Here is a 16713-nt window from a genome sequence, read left to right on the forward strand (position 1 = left end):
TCGATGTTCGGGGGTGATTGATTTGAAATGTGTTTCATTACAGTTGACTCCGGATGACGAGGATCGTCGCCGAAGGCGTCGGGAACGCAACAAGATTGCAGCCACCAAGTGTCGGATGAAGAAGCGCGAACGTACCGTCAACTTGGTCAACGAGTCGGAAACGCTGGATGCGCAGAACAAGGATCTGAAGCAGCAGATGGCCGAGCTGGAGAGCCAACGGCGGAAGCTGATCGAGGTTCTGCAGGCCCATGGTCCGACTTGCGTCCACCAGAAAGGTTACCAACCCCTGCCCAGCCTGTCTACCATTACGAACAACAACTGCAAGTTTTTGAATGACCTGAACTTCCTCGACAGCACTGCGGAGGAGATGAAGTACTCGGAATGTCTCAAGTCCGGTGGTGAACTGGGTGATTTCTCGAAACAAGACAACGTGCTACCTCCCGGTTATTGCAAACTATCTCCAACGGAGGTGACCTATACAACGCCTACCGATGTCATGGCTGTCAATAGCTTCGCAACGCAACAAACGTTGAAATCCGAATACATTCCAAGCAGCCAAGCTCGACCGCCCCGAGCCAAACCTGGACCCAAGCCACGGCAAAAGGCCACGAACGCAGCCAAGCGTTCGGTAACTATCACCAGCACGACAGCTACGGTAACGGAAACTCTTCCCTGCACGGTACCGGTAACTCTAACGAGTGCAGACTTCATCCTGAAGAGTGAACTCATCGATACCAGCAGCCCGTATACCACGGTCCAATCGGCCGATCGCTTCCTGTTCGAAAACTCCCTGGATCTGTACAACAACAATAACAACGACAGCAATACCCTGGACGGTCACCATACCAACGACAGCGACAAGCTAGCCTCCCTAGCCGTCAAGGATAACACTTCCAATGCCCTGCTAGAGTTCAGCGCCAGCTTCGACACTACGATTAGCAAGCCTTCCGACTATGGACTTCTACCAACGCACCAACATCAGCACAATCAACACCTGCACCAGCATCAACACCATCAACAACAACAACAACAACAACAACACCAACATCAGCAGCAACAGTGCCATCTGCAGCAGAACATGCACCAGCAACCTCTGCAGCACAGCCTCCACCATCAAATCCTCTCGCATACGGTGGGCATGCTCGACAGTGGTGCCAGTATCGTGACCAACGAATTCCTAATCCTGCCCGAGCATGACGTCAGCGAGTTCACCGACCTGGACAGCGGAATCACATCCTATGCCAACATCAACGGCGGCTGCCTGGCGTGACCTCCGCCGTCATCGCCGCTGCTGCCACCGTTACCGTTGATGCTGTAGTCGAAGGGTCAAATCAGTAAGAACGGAATGTTTCAGCCATGTTGTATAGGGAAAACAAAAATGTTTGCCAAAATTCTCGTACTAGTAGGCGTTGCCATGCGCCGCCGCCCCCCAGTGATCGCAGTTACCGTACTCGTTTTTAATTGTATTTGTTTTTATGCATACATGAATCGTACGCGTTACGTTTTTCATAGCTGTGTGTGTGAGTGTGTTTGGTAGTCAGTCAGTCAGTCAGTCGGTGTTGTATAAGGAAGCTCTTGAAGAAGACGCAAAACAAACTCAAAATAAGGAATTTTCCGAGAAAAAAAACAATCGGCTATAAGCCGGAGTTTGTTGTTTATAGGTTATGTGAGTGAAACGTAAAAGTCTCTCGGTCTCTCTCTCTCTCTCAGAATCGCTCGAAGTGTCATCAGTGAATGTGTGAATGTATGTGTGAGCGCAAACGGTTTTATTTAACTTTTTTTTTGTAGGAGAAAGAGAAAGAAATCTTTTCTGGAATTAAATTTTCATTCACATAGTAACTTTACAAAAACTTTTATGTATTAGTGCAGTGTACGTGTTAGGATTCTTTCTATTATTTTGTATACAAAACCAGCAAAAAATGCATTCCTTATTTGATTGTAAGTTTTTTTTTTTTGGTAATCCTATCTCAGTTTGTATTTGTTTCGCCATTTTGCATTCTTTCTCTTTCTCATCTCTCTCATAGATAACGGATAGATTTTAAATTTTAAATATTTACTATATCAGCATATTGTGATATTTGGTGCCCGCTGCGAATGAACTTCCAGAGTGATTCGGGATTTTTTGGGCGCAATTACTTTTGTGAAAAAATGGCCTCAATCATCGATTTCTCGCGTATTAAACCTCGTATCTGCTGCATTCGTCGAAACTCTTAGCTTGCCTTCGCAAACTAACACCACCATAGGGAAATGATTCCCCAATCGTTGTTTACAAAAGCAGATAGGTCCTTTTGAAAGATCATTCTTGAACTGCTCGGGCAATCACTCCCCCTACCTGTTTGCGTTGTTAGTTTTTGAGGAGGAGCTTCTATTCGCGAGAAATCGGTGATTGAAGAGTCATTGTTTACAAAAACAGTTACGCCCAAATCTCGAATCACTCCTGAATTCCACCTTACAGCTTTGAATTGACAGCTGTAAAAGAAAGCAATAACAATGTCGTAAGTGTACAGGTTCAAAGTTCATTTCGTTTCACCCAGGATATACCTGTGAATTGGTTTTGCTGATGGATTGAGTGCCAGGAACGCGGCACACCGAAATAGTAGGCCATGAATCGGATGTGCGCTAATGTGACAGCTGTTTGTTTACATTTATCTTAAGACTAACTGCGCCGTTCGCTCTGTTTTGGTCCAAGTTAGTCAGAAAGTAGACACCAACGCTTGCCGTTGGTGGGTTACGGAAGATTTCTGACCTGTGGAGTTACTCCTCATGCCCTTCGACATGAGGCCTTTGAAGTCCTGTGGAGTCATTTTATAAGTCGTGTGGAGTATCCTAGTAAATCCTATGAAGTAGCTTCTGAGGTCCTGTGAACAAACCCCCTAAAACCGCATTAAATTTTGCAGAGTGGTTATATGGATAAACCTGTTCAGTCCCCATTGATTCTCTTAATTCTTGTGCAGTAGTTCTTCATTCCCTGTGACCAGAGGCCTTTGAAGTTACTTTTATAGCAACAAAACGGTAGCCTTTCAAGTACCATGGACTGGAGTAGCTTTAAAGTTCCTGAGAAGTTCCTTTTGAAGTCATGCGGAAAAACTCCGCAAGTCTTGCAGAGAAGTTTATTAACTCCTGTTGAATAACGCTTGAGTGGAATGGACCCATTAAATATTGCGGAGTGACCTCCTAAGTCCTGTGGAGAAACCCTGGAAAAATCTTGCGAAGTAGCTCCTTCAACACTATTCACTATTCCCTCAAACTGTGTGGAGTAGCCACTTGAGCCCTTTGAACTGATCATGCCCTGTGATCAAGCTCTCGTGGAATTACTTTTATTGCTTTGATGAACAGTCATTTAAGAATTGTGCTGTAGTCCCTTAAGTCTTGCGGAGTACTTCACCATGCCACTATGTGACTTGAGACCTTTAAGGTCCTGCGGAGTTACTTCTGAAAGCTTGTGGAGTAGCCTCTTAAGTCCTGTGAAGATGCTTGCTGAGTGACCTCTTCGATAAATCCTTAAAAACCCTTTGCGGAGTAGCTAATTAGGACCTCTTCAGCAGCACTTTGAAGTAATGATTAGCAACTCTGAAAGTCCCGCTGAACGAAAGATCCATTAAACTTTGTGGAGTGACCTCTTCTGCCCTGTGGATAAACCCTCAGTAGCTTCTTCAATACCGTTGAGTAATACCTTAAAGCAATTGGAGTAGCCACTTGAGTCTTGTGGAACAGCTTCGCAGGTCCTGTGACCTGAGGCCTTAGAGGTCCTGTAGAAAAACTACGTCTGAAGGATTCTGGAGTAGACTTATAATTTCTCTGAAGTTGTCTCTGAAGTACTATAGAATTGTTGCGTGTCAAACGAAGCCCCTTAAAACCCTTCATGGAGTTGCTAATTCAGTCCTCTTAAACAACACCTTAAGTCTTGTGGAATAGCTCCTTAATCTCTGTGACCTGTAGATGAAGTGGAGTTACTTCTGGTATTATGAGGAGCATTTCTTGAAGCCATGATCAGCACTCTTGTGGTTCCGCTAAACGGAGAAACCGCTTTGGTCTTGCTCAGTAGCTCCTTCAATACTGTTCCAATAAATCACTGAGGAGTAGCCACTGGAGTCTGGTGGAGTAGCTTCTCAGACTCTGTCAGCATTTTAAGATTTGTGAAATAACTACTCAAGTTTAGTACAGTAGTTCACCATGAACCGTGGCTTGTGACCTGTAAGGTTCTGCAGAGTTACTTTTGAAGTATTGTGGAGTGGCCTCTTAAGTCCTGTGAAGATGCTTGCTGAGTGACCTCTTAACCCTTTACGGAGTAGCTAATTAGGACCTCTTCGGCAGCACCTTGAAGTCATGATGAGAAACTCTGAAAGTCCGGCTGAACGAAAGACCCATTAAACTTTGTGGAGTGACCTCTTCTCCCCTGTGGATAAACACTCAGTAGCTCCTTCAATACCGTTGAGTAATACCCTTAAAGCATTTGGAGTAGCCACTTGAGTCTGTGACCTGAGGCCTTAGAGGTCCTGTGGAATTACTACGTCTGAAGGCTTCTGAAGTAGGCTTATAATTTCTGTGAAGTTATCCCTGAAGTACTATAGAATTGTTGCGTGTCAAACGAAACCCCTTAAAACCCTTCATGGAGTAGCTTCTTCAACAACACCTTAAGTCTTGTGGAATAGCTCCTTATTCCCTGTGACCTGTAGATGAAGTGGACTTACTTCTGGTATTATGAGGAGCATTTCTTGAAGTCATGATCAGCACTCTTAAGATCCCGCTAAACGGAGAAACCGCTTTGGTCTTGCTCAGTAGCTCCTTCAATACTGTTCCAGTAAATCCTTGAGGAGTAGCCACTTGAGTCTGGTGGAGCAGCTTCTCAGACTCTGTCGGCATTTTAAGATTTGTGAAATAACTCCTCAAGTTTAGTACAGTAGTTCACCATGAACCGTGGCTTGCGACCTTTAAGGTTCTGCAGAGTTACTTCTGAAGTATTGTGGAGTAGCATCAAGTCCAGTGAAGATGCTTGCTGAGTGACCTCTTAACCCTTTACGGAGTAGCTAATTAGGATCTCTTCGGCAGTACCTTGAAGTCATGATGAGCAACTCTGAAAGTCCCGCTGAACGAAAGAACAATTAAACTTTGTGGAGTGACCTTTTCGGTCCTGTGGATAAACCCTCAGTAGCTACTTCAATACCGATCAATAACTCCTTAAAGCATTTGAAGTAGTCACTTGAGTCTTGTGGAACGGTTTCGCAGGTCCTGTGACCTGAGACCTTAGGGGTCCTGTGGAATTACTTCTGAAGCCTTGTGGAGTAGTTCGCCATGCTCCGAGGCGTGTGGCCTTTAAGGTCATGTGGGGTTACGTCTGAAGGCTTCTGGAGTAGGCTTGCGTGTGAAACGACTCCTTCATTCTTGCTTAGAGCAGCCTTCATGGAGTAGCTTATTCAGTTCTCTTCAGGAACACATAAACTCTTTTGGAATAGCTCCTTATTCCCGGTGACCTGTAGATAAAGTGGAGTTACTTCTGCTATTATGAGGAAAATCTCTTGAAGTCATGATCAGCACTCTTAAGGTCTCGCTAAACGGAGAAGCCGCTTAGGTCTTGCTCAGTAGCGCCTTCAATACTGTCCTTGTCGAGTAGCCACTTGAGTCTGGTGGAGCAGCTTATCAGGGCCTGTGAGCTGAAGCCTGTGTGAAGTTTTATGGAGTAGCCGTTTTAAGATTTGTGCAGCAGTTCCTCAAGTCTGGTAGAGTAGTTGACCGTGACCCGTGACTGAGTTACTTCCGAATTCATGTGGAGTAACCCTTTGAGAAATTCCTAAAAACGCTTTACGAAGTAGCTAATTAGGACCTCTGTGCTGCTGAAGTTATGAAGAGCAACTCTGAAAGTCCTGCTGAACGTTATTTTTTTAGAATGACCTCTTCGGTCCTGTTTAGAAAGCCGTATTGTTCAGTAGCTCCTTAAAGCATGCGGAGTAGCGACTTAAAGCATGTGGAGCAGCATCTCAGTGACCGGAGGCCTTACGGGTCCTGTGGAGTAGCCCTTTAAGAGTTGTGCATTAACTCGTTACGCCTAGAGTAGAGTGGTTCGTCATTCACCATGACTAGAGGCCTTTAAGGTCCTGTGGAGCTACTTCTCGTAGCTTGTGGTGTATTGTGAAGTTGTTTTTGAAGTATTTCACTATTGGTGTGTGACCTGAAGCCTCGTGAAATAGCTCCGTAAGGCCTTATAGGTCCTGTGGAATTAGCCCTTCAAGACTTGTGCAATAGCTCCTTAAGTCTTGTAGTTCGTTATGTTCTCTGACTTGAGGACTTTGAGGTTCTGTGTCCTTCTGAAGTATTGTGAAGTAGCTTCTAAAGTCCTATGTAGTTATCCCTGAAGTACTACAGAATTGTTGCTAATCCACATCCTTCCACACGACAATTCTTTCATTATTGCTGTGAGTGACCATTTAACGAAACCCCATTGTAGAGTAGTTTATTCAGTCCTCTTCAGCAACACCGAAAGTTTTGCAGAATAGCTCTTTATTACGTGTGATCTGGTAGATCCTGTGGAGTAGCATCTGATGTGGAATGACTTCTAAACTTAAGTGGAGCAGCTTGAGTCTATTATCTAAGGTCTTAGATATTATGTGGAGTTTACGATACACCTGAAGTCTTGTGAGATAACTCTTGAGACTTGAGAGACTTGAGGACTTTGAGTACCTGTGTCCTACTCAAGTACTGTGGAGTAGCGTCTAAAGTCCTGTGTAGCTGTCCCTGAAGTACTTTAGAATTATTCCTAATCCACATCCATCCACAGGAGAAGTCCTTGATTGTTGCTGTGAGTGACCTATTAAAGAAACCCCTTTATAGAGTCGTTTATTCATTCCTCTTCAACAACACCTAAAGTCTTGAGGAATAGCTCCTTATTCCGTTGTGACCTGGTAGATCATGTGGAGTTACATCTGATGTGGAATGACCCCTATGAAATGTGGAATAACTTCAATTTTGCGTGGAAGAACTAGCTTCTAATCTCAAGTGGAGCAGCTTGGCAAACTGCCTAAGGTCTTAGATATTCTGTGGAGTTTACGATTCCTGTGGAATCACCACTGCAGTCTAGTGGAATGGCCCTTCACGTCTTCAGAGAAACTTGTTAAGTCATGTGAAGTAGCTATTCGTCCCCCTGTCACCCGTGGCCTCAGTTCAGTTCTATGAAGTAGATCCTAAGTTCCTGGAAAGCAGCCCTGTAACTAGTATGGAGTAGCCTTCGAAGTACGGTGGAACTACTGCTACTGAAGTCTTGTGGAGTAGCTCCCGTACTGCTTCAGTCCTGAAAACAGGCTCTCAAGTCTTGTTGAGTGGTGCTCTGCGGAGTAGCCTCTTAGGTTCTAAGAAGGATCTTCTCAGCTGCTGTGGAGCAACTCCAACTTGTATTGTGGAGTGGCCATTGAAGTTCTATGGAAAGTTGCCATAAGTCCTGTAGAGTAGCCTCTTTAGACTTGTGAGTAGAAAAGTCACTTTGGAGTTTGCTGCCAGCTAAGTGATCCCTTTAGCCCTGTAGAGCAGCTTCTGAACTCTTGTGAGCACATTAAGTCCTGTAGAATTGTTCCACACGTTTTGTGGCGTAGAAGTCCTAAGGATTAGCCTTTCAAGTCTTGTGAAGTCACAACTTTCATCCTGTGGAGTTGACTTTATCGTCTTAGGGAGTTATTCCTTGAAGTCCTGTAGAGTTGCCTTTTAAGTTGCAGTTGCAGAAGAATTTTTCCTGGAGCTCACAAGTCTTGAGACAACATTTCGTATATAATGCAGTAGTAGCTTGAATTTTTTGGAGTAGTCCTTTCCGCCGTCTGAAGCAGATGCTTAAGTGTTGTGAAGTAGGGCCTGTTGAACAATCTCAAGAATAGTTAAGACTACATCTTAAATCTTTTACAGTAACTTCCTCAATCCTGTGAAGTAACCTGCAGAATTGGCCTTTAAGGTCTTCTGAGAAACTCCTTGAGCCATGGAACCGTTGTGCAATTATTGAATCCTTTGGAATAACCATTTAGATCGTGTGGATCGTGTGTGCCTTAAGAGATGTAGAGTGACTTCACAGTGTAAGGCCTGAGTAAAAATGCCTCTTAAATTAGGGTAATTATCTGGGATGCGAAAATTTCCCTGTAGAAAATTCAGTAGCGAGGGTTTGTAGTTTTGAGGAATCGCATAAATCCTGTAGAATTCCCCCCGAAAAATTGACCTGTAAATGCTATGAACTTATTCCATAAGTCTCAGAAGTAGTCGCTTAAATCTTGCCCCTTAAGTCTCACGGGACTTAAGGGGCAAGATTTGAGCAACTACTAGCACTTCCTTGAAATTGTATGGAAATCTCAATTGATCTACCAAGAAAATCTTAAGAATTGCCCCAGAAATTACCCTAAGTTCTTCTCAAGAATTCCTCCCAGACAAGCGGAAGTCGTAAAATACTTCAAAATCGTATATGAATCTAAATTTCATCGAACAGTTAAATGAGCATTTCTAGTCTCGACCTTCTCCGATTTGCAGGAGACTTTGCATAATTGTTTGTTGTGGTCAATCATTCGCATTTGAGTTGAAATTCGGCCATTTTGGATCTCGCAAAAAAAAATTCAAAATGGCGCATTTGAAATGTTTCAACAAATCATAACTCGAAACCGTTACTTCCAATCGAAATGACGTCTGAGACAAAGTTATATGAAAAACTAATTCCTTGAAAAATATACACGGTAAAATTTTTTAAGTAATTTAGGATAAAACAAAATGTTTTTCAAACTTATATAACATAAATTTAACCTTTTCACTATTATTGAAAAGCTTATGAAAAATGTTATCTTCTGTGAAATATTTCATGTTGGACTCTTAAAAATTAACAAAAGTTATACAATAAAATAACTACAACTTTTGGTGAATTTTTTTTTTAATTTTGTGCACTTTTTTAATAATTTTTCACAGAAAACGATTTTTAAAGTCTACAAAATGGTTTTCTGTGAAAAATTTGACAAAACATTATTTAATCAAAAAGTTCAAAAATTGTTTTGAAGTTGTTGTTTAATGATTTTTGATAATTTTTAGGTGTTCAACTTGAAAATTTCGCAGAAGATAGTATTTTTCGTGATGAAAAATATTGAATAGAGTCGTGTTTTGTTATTTAACCTTTAATCACTATTTACCCATAATAACGTGGATTTTTTTACAGTGTATATTTTTGCTGAAAAGGAATTATGTTTACCTACAACTTTGCCGCAGTAATCATTTTTAATAGAAGTAAGGTTTTCGAGTTATGATTTGTTGAAACATTTCGAATACGCCATTTGGAAGTTTTTTTAATGATTGACCATAGCAAACAATTCTCGCACAAAACGAGAAAAGGGCCTATCATTGTTGATCGATTCGCTTCATCGATTTTCTCTTTCGCGAATAGCCCGACTGCAAATGAATTTTGCATTGAGTGTGTTGTTTCAGGCGCAAGCTAACATCATCTTCTGTCGAACTGTACTGCGAGCTTAGCGAGAAATTCGATGAAGAGAATCAATCGAGAAATTCGATGAAGAGAATTCGAAAGTCGATGAAGAGAATCGATCAACGAGGATAGGCCCTTTTCAAATGTTACGCGAGAATTCACAATTCAACCTAACCAATCTCTATGTTCATTATTTCGCGCTGGCCACGTCCTCACGGTCATCGGGGAAGGGAAGGATTGTTAGTTTGACATCCGTTGTTGCTAGAGACCGAATACACCTCTGCATTTCTACGGCTCTCATGGGAAGGTCGTTTTTGTTAGTGGATTCGGTTTCACTTTGGAAAATGATGCCAAGTTGTAAGCAAATGATGCGACCCTATCAACTCAGTTAAGGGGCCTGAGAACCCACGATCTTCTGCTCAATAAGGCAAAATTGGTTGCCACTAGGCCACCGAGGTCCTTCCACTATAATCAACTACGAACGACAAGTCCGTAAGCTCAAAAATTCCACCAGTTTCTTAACAAAAATCCGTCGATTTACCTGCAACTCGCAGCATCAGGATTACAATGAGATAATATTTCGATTTCTGACGTGTTATTAGACACTCCAATATTCATCCAAATTGTTTGTAAACAACAAATCATCAGCTGTCATATTTCGATTCAAAGCGCCTACTATTTTCCAGCTGTCAAAGTGCACCCGTCATCAGCAAAACTAGGGCAAAGCCATTAACTTATGTAGGAGTTCTATCCCCATTCTCCCTTATTTATCAAAACAAACAAAACAAAAATACCACACAACAACAACAACAAAACCCAGACGCCAAAGGCCGTCAAATCAAAACAAACAAAATGTGCTAACACCCCTTTCCTCCTTAGTCTACAGAACGGTTAATTTATGACGTTAGTTATCCATTTAATAAACGCTTAACCCGTACGCTCTTGGCGCTTAGCCCAGCATTTTCTTTGCTAGGAAGTAAACATGAAACAAAACAGTAAGCTAAACGTTAAGAAGAAACAAACAATGTATATTATTATCTGCTCTAAGAATAATATATGTTTAAGAAAATGTATTTTTTATAAAAAAAAAGAAATAAGAAGAGCAACACAATCTCTAGTTCATAAGTAGGCTTTTCACCCGACAGATGTCGCTCTCCCCAATGGAAAAGACGCGCGTGCACAAAGTCACAAACCGGAATTTTATTTATGATGCTCTTTTTTTTTGTGTGCACAAAACGGACTGTTTTTATGACTTTTCACAGAACTAGGTTTATTCTTATTTTCAATCCGAAAATGACAGCTTAAGGCGAAGCCAACCTTGTCCACTTAACCTTGACGTCGCGCTTTTCAAGTCTTTTCCATCCGGGGAGATCCGCTGCCAGCAAATCAATAATCAAAAAAAAAAAACGCGACCAATATGACCAATTCAAATGCAATCAAGTTCCATCTTGTTTTTTGACATTGATGAATGGCCGACTGCGTATTGGATGTATTCGAAACAAGAAGACGCGAAGAAGAAATCTTTTGTGCTTTAGATATACAAACAAACAAAAATCGTGGAGCTATTTACATATACAAATGAAATACCAGAAGGCCTGGAGAAGGGAAGTCTAACAAGGCAAGCGCTGCAATCGTATGCATCACCATAAACAAACAAACAAACAAACAAATAAAACAAAACATCAGTAGTGGGCGATAATCCGCTTCGTCCGAAGTCGGAAACAAGTGGAAACATGGCTTTAAATGCCATTTTGCGAAGTAATTAATTGCACACTGCATCCCATCATAGCAACCGGTCGTCGAGTCCGAGAATCATAACAAGAAAATGCTAGTCACCACAATCACACTTTCCCATATAGTAGGCAGGCACGGCTGACACGATCGCCCACTCCATCTCTCTCTCTCTTCCTCTTCCCCTCTCTCTCTCTCTTTGGATGTCGCGCCCTCAAGATATGCTTCGAGCCGTCATTGTTGTAACGCAGCACACCCAGCAACCAGACAAAACAGTAATAGGAAACAATGACAAAACGACAAATGACTGCTACCACTACTACTACTACTACTGGAAAGGAAAGTAAGGAGAAAATGCCTTCCTATTTTGAGTAATAGGTTATAATGCATGTTGAAACAAACAAGTTATTCCTCTTGAGAAGATATATACACAAACAATTTACTGTAACTGTTTAAGACAAATTTTAAATACGAAAAGAGACACTGCTTAAATCGAAATCGGAGCCTTATATTAACATTGTTGTAGAGCTTGACCAAAATAAAAGCGGAAAATTGTAAAATTTCCTACATTAAAAAAAAAAACAAAGAAGAAAGTAAACCACAGTGGGTCAACGGCATCGCGCCCGTCGCACAAATATTAGTTCCATTTTACCCGTGTGTCAAAAAGGAAGCTTTGAATATTTGCCCCCCTGCCATCCCGCCCCTTATAGAAGTGCCATCTAGGAGCAAGCGGAGGAACTTTTTTTTATCTATGAAAAGAAAAAAAAAAGTCAACGGTTGCTCCGATTGTTTACATTTTAGGTTTTCTTTGGTCAGTTTAGTTCAGTCTCGGATACGGGCGGAGGAGTCCAACCAGGAAAGGACCAACGGTCTAGCCGAGTACTTTACTGTTCCATACCTTTTTTTTAAACGACTTTGAGACGATAACAAGAAACTACTTTGTACCTGTGCCGGCGTCGTCTTTGATTTTTTTTAAATAATTGAATGACACTCACAAAGCTTACATTTTTTTTTACCCTAACTTTTTTAAACTACGAGTAAGACATCACAGGTAGATTCAAAAATCCACAATAGAGTTTTAGTTCCATCTAGCCATAAGCAGTAATTGGATTATCATTTCAAGTACTGCGCAAACACTGATACTAATGAAAACAATCAATCGAAAGGAAATGCCCTAAAGCGAACAAAAAAAAAACAAAACAAAACAAAACAATATAGAAAGAATCTTATTCTATAACACACAGTGCTACATATATTTACTACTTTAAAGAAAATTGTTGTTGAACGAAAGCGGAAAACGCATAGCAGTTGCATAGCGATGGCGGAGTGTAAGTTATTTGGAAAGAAGTTGTAATCCAGAGTCTAAGGAGATAAGCTGAAGGAGCATCACACGAAGAACGAAAACAAAAAATAAACAAACAGCAAGGAAAAAATAAAACATCGAAAAAAAACCTAAACAAATAAATGCTTTTGTTTTGCTAAGGCGATTGAGATTCGAAATTCCAGACGAATAATTTCTCGCGTCTCTTTTCAATAGGTCCTAGCCTACATTGATCGACTTTCTCATTCAGCAGCAAACACATGTTGACCCATTTTAGAAACCCGCTTCCCGTTTCTTGCGTATTTTGATATACTTAATACTTAGCCGGCCATAACTTCTGCAGTAGACCCCCTCATCCACATCACCACCTCGCTAGAATGCTACGTCATTCATGAATCGACTTATGTTTGACGTGTTGGGTGCAAGATACTCTCACTCCACGGGGTGGCTACTCTACACACTTATTTTGCGCCCACATGTTTCTCAGTGTGCCTCATGTATGCTGCAGCTGTGCCAGCAGTGCCGACAGTGTCCGTCATCAGACTGAATTTGTTTACTTGCACACTATTTCAAAACTACCCAAATTTGGGTAGAATTCACCCAGATCGGTCAAATCTGAACCTACCCAAAAATGGGTAAACCATGTTTGGAGTGACAAGATGACAAATGATTGGATTTATGTCCATGTGTCAATTTGTCACTCCCAACATGGTTTTCCCATTTTTTGGGTAGGTTCAGTTTTGATCGATCTGGGTAGTTTTGAAATAGCGTGTGTATAATGATAACGGCAACCCGGTTAATTTGACAGGTCAAATGTATTCTTTTGAAGAAATAAAAAGAGGAGGTGACTACCAATATATATGGTGACTTCCTCTGTTTGACTATTGACTATTGGATTGCATACTTTTAGGCGCCAGGAGACTTAATGCAGAAAAGAAAAGTGTACACACCAAGGCCTACATGGCCATGATGGGGACTTCTCTGCATACACACACGCCTCGACGGACGCGCGCGCTCACCGCCATGATGATGACACCACAGAGCACACAGATGTGGTGCAACCTCCAAGCAAGGGTAGTCCTTTTTTTTTATACAGGGGGGAATCTGCTCCCAGACACCTGAGAAGATAACTCAGGGTGTGGGGATGGGAGAAGTAGCTCTCCCGACCCACTAAACCTTACCCTGTGCTCTAGGCCCTTGCCCTCCCCGGAACCGCCCGAAAGCATTACGTCATGGGAGGGGGCCGGTTGCGCTATGGCGCATCACTATGTGTTGTGTCCGACGTGACACTCGCTACTGCACAGTGAGCAGCTGTGCAGGGCCTTCCTCTTGTTGCTCGCTGTTCGTTGTTCGCCTGAGTTCTAGAGCAGACGTGATAGCCAGCCAACTGTCCAGGGCCCATTCAGGACAGATGTGACCGCTTACCAGCTGCGTGTGCTAAGCACTCTAAGAACCCGGCGTCACTCCTGCCTTTGCACAACGAGGGTTTGTGCAGGGCTTCTCTGCGGTAGTTCGTTTAGCCGCAATATCTCTCCCTTGGGTTCGATAATTAGCGTTTCCAGGGCACACCACGAGGAGGCGAACTACTTCATGCCCCTAGCAAGGGTAGTCCGAGAGGATCGAAATGTACACCTCTCTGCAACTCGCAACTATACCTATCGTTTGTAGGAGGTCTCAGGTATCGAAATCATATATTGATGCTGAGCAGCGCCACCAGCGTTCCAGTATCCCAGATACTTGCTCTGTCTGTGTGCATGCAATAAGATGTCAACGTGAGATCACGCTAGCAAGTCCTGTAGGTTTTTTTTCCACATGATCGCCGACCACCTATGGGGGACACTGTCAGCTCGGTTTGGTTACGACCTTAGAGGCGTTCAGGCATAATCCAACGAACGTAGCGTTATATCAAAGTCCGGTCGAACTAGTATCAACCGGTGGAAACTAACGATTTAAAATTGGCTCACTACTTGACTTGCCTATTGGTCCCAAGCAAATCGATTAACGTACTCCATTCTTGCCGAAATTCTAGTACTACACAATGTTTGTTTTGATTCGCTATGAAAGTTTGACATGTACAACAAGGGGTTCATGGATTTCCTTATGTTTCGAGGGGTGCATCGATTAGCTTGGGACCGGAGATAGTACCAGATCTGAGAAAAAAGGTTGAGCATGTTTCTTCGGGACCTTCTGGTCTTAGAGTTACCTCTATGCTAGTATTGAGTCATCGGTTCGTAGCTGTGATTCCATTTATTAACGTCCTTTCAAACGAACCACCTTGAAGAGGTGGAAAAAGTTCATTCAGGACGGCTAAGTCGCAACCAGCACCTACCATCCCCAGGTAGCGATAATAACGGGCTACTTAGAGTTGGCTATAACCTATCTGCTCTATCATCGTCATCACCGACACTAGCGACTTATAAACAATAGTGCATTAGTGACAACAATGATCCCCCGTTCTTGTTCGCATTACTGACGGCATATATCACACTCCCTCACACACCATGGTCGTTAGGACCTTAAAGACTGCCTCTTGTCGAATGAAGTGGCGTGACTATACCAGTCATTTTCTTTCCAATGCCACTTCAACTTACTCATGCTTATATCATATCGTATAAGTCGACCGCCCTCAGGACGTTGAGTACAGTTTGCTCTGTACTCCTGTCGTTGAACAATACCTCACGGTTTGTTCCAACGACGCCCATATCTTCCCTTAATTGTGCTCGAGCCGGGCACTCCACTAATAGATGATTTCCATCTAACACCGCACCGCAACCCTGGCAGTAGGCTACACTGCCGCTAAAACGAGGTCCATGAGTGAGCCGTGTATGACCACTCCTCAGCCGAGTCAGAACTTTCTGATCTCGAAAATTAGGTGCATCCTTCCACTCTTGTGTAGTGTTCTTGATACGACGCAGGAATGCATCACGGTTGTTATGCCTAGACACATTCCATGCGTATCGCAAGGTCTGCTTCACCCAGCGGGTAGCGTCACTATAGGGCACCGGACTGGCCTCTAGCTGAGCAAGACGACCCTGGTTAGCTAGTTTATCAGCAGCCTCATTCCCTGGTATACCTGCGTGTCCAGGTACCCATACAAAGGTTATGCTAGCGTACCGCAGCACCTCTAACAGCCACGGGTGTCAAACCAGCATATGATAAAGGGCAGAGAGACAACTCACAGAGTCAGAAAATACAACGGCCTGAGACCCATTTGTCAGCCTACAAGCTTGCAGGACAGCATAGGCCTCAGCTGAGAAGATACCACAGAGACCGGGTAACCGGCCGCAGCGGCTTATGTCCTCTCCAGACACCCCATAACCAACTTCCTCTTCGATTAATGAACCGTCCGTAAATAGCTTGAGCCTTCCCTCGTATGAGGCAGCGACCTCCCTAAATGTAGCTTTCGCCACACTAGAGCTAGCCCCCGCCCCGCACATAGCTTTAACCCTCCAATCAACTTTCGGGGCAGTAGCATCCCATGCCCGTTGCCACAGCCTAGCTCGCTGGGCTAACGTGGGAAAATCTACTCCCGTCAAGTCACTCCACCATTCTCTCGCCCTTGCAACTGTGGGCCTGTCATTGAGAATGGGATCCCGTTCTAGTAACCTCAGCGCCTTGGTGGTCAGGTCTTCGGTGACAACATTCACCAAAGGAACCTTTCCATCCTCCACCAACAGAGAAGCTATCGGTGAAGACCTCAACGCTCTGCTACAAATTTTGTACGCCTCATTGTACTGAGGTTCCAGAATCTTGAGCAGGGAGACACCACCCCTGCTCCACAGTTCCGCCCCGTAAAGGATGCTAGGGACAACCAGAGCCCTAGCAACCTTGGTCAATGTACGGCGAGAGGCTTCAGAGAAGCAACCATTTAGGGTCCGAAGGATATTCAACTTGTTGTTGACGTTATCCTTCACCAACTTGGCGTGCTTAACAAATCGGAGTTTGTTATCAATAGTCACACCAACCAGTTTCATCTCGCATACGACCTTGGCCGCATGCTCACCGATACTAACATATGGCAGGCTCGGTATGTGATGATTACCAAAGCAGACGTGCAGCAGTTTGGACTTCTCGGGGGAAATCACAAACCCAACACCATCTGCCCAGTCAACGACAGACTGCACTGCATCCTGCATCTTGTGCCTAACCACACTACCGTATTTACCTAACACGATAAGGGTAATATCATCGGCGTATACAATAATGTATACTTCCTTAGGAACGCGTTCAAACA

The 16713-nt window shown here is 43.2% G+C and overlaps 1 protein-coding gene and 1 long non-coding RNA gene across 5 annotated transcripts in view; one reads left to right on the forward strand and one right to left on the reverse strand.

Moving 5' to 3' along the window:
* Positions 1-4004, forward strand: part of Atf3 (Activating transcription factor 3) — a 186591-nt gene extending 182587 nt beyond the window's left edge. For 3 of the 4 annotated variants that reach the window (XM_065239020.1, XM_065239018.1, XM_065239017.1), the window contains one exon: positions 44-4004. In XM_065239020.1, coding sequence (XP_065095092.1) covers positions 44-1270 — 1227 coding nt within the window. In that variant the 3' untranslated portion in view covers positions 1271-4004. The remainder of the gene's footprint in view (positions 1-43) is intronic. The other variant, XM_065239021.1, reaches the window with a different exon arrangement.
* LOC135717118 (uncharacterized) lies at positions 1896-6978 on the reverse strand. The gene is made up of 2 exons (XR_010520302.1): positions 6894-6978; positions 1896-6509 (listed from the first exon to the last, which is right to left on the reverse strand). It is a non-coding gene; the product is annotated as an uncharacterized LOC135717118 (long non-coding RNA).
* Between the last annotated feature and the right edge of the window lie 9735 nt (positions 6979-16713).

The sequence above is a fragment of the Ochlerotatus camptorhynchus genome, unplaced genomic scaffold, assembly GCF_037179485.1.
Source record: "Ochlerotatus camptorhynchus isolate MF236.1 unplaced genomic scaffold, CSIRO-AGI_Acam_v1.1 ptg000046l, whole genome shotgun sequence".
NCBI classification, from domain to species: domain Eukaryota; kingdom Metazoa; phylum Arthropoda; class Insecta; order Diptera; family Culicidae; genus Ochlerotatus; species Ochlerotatus camptorhynchus.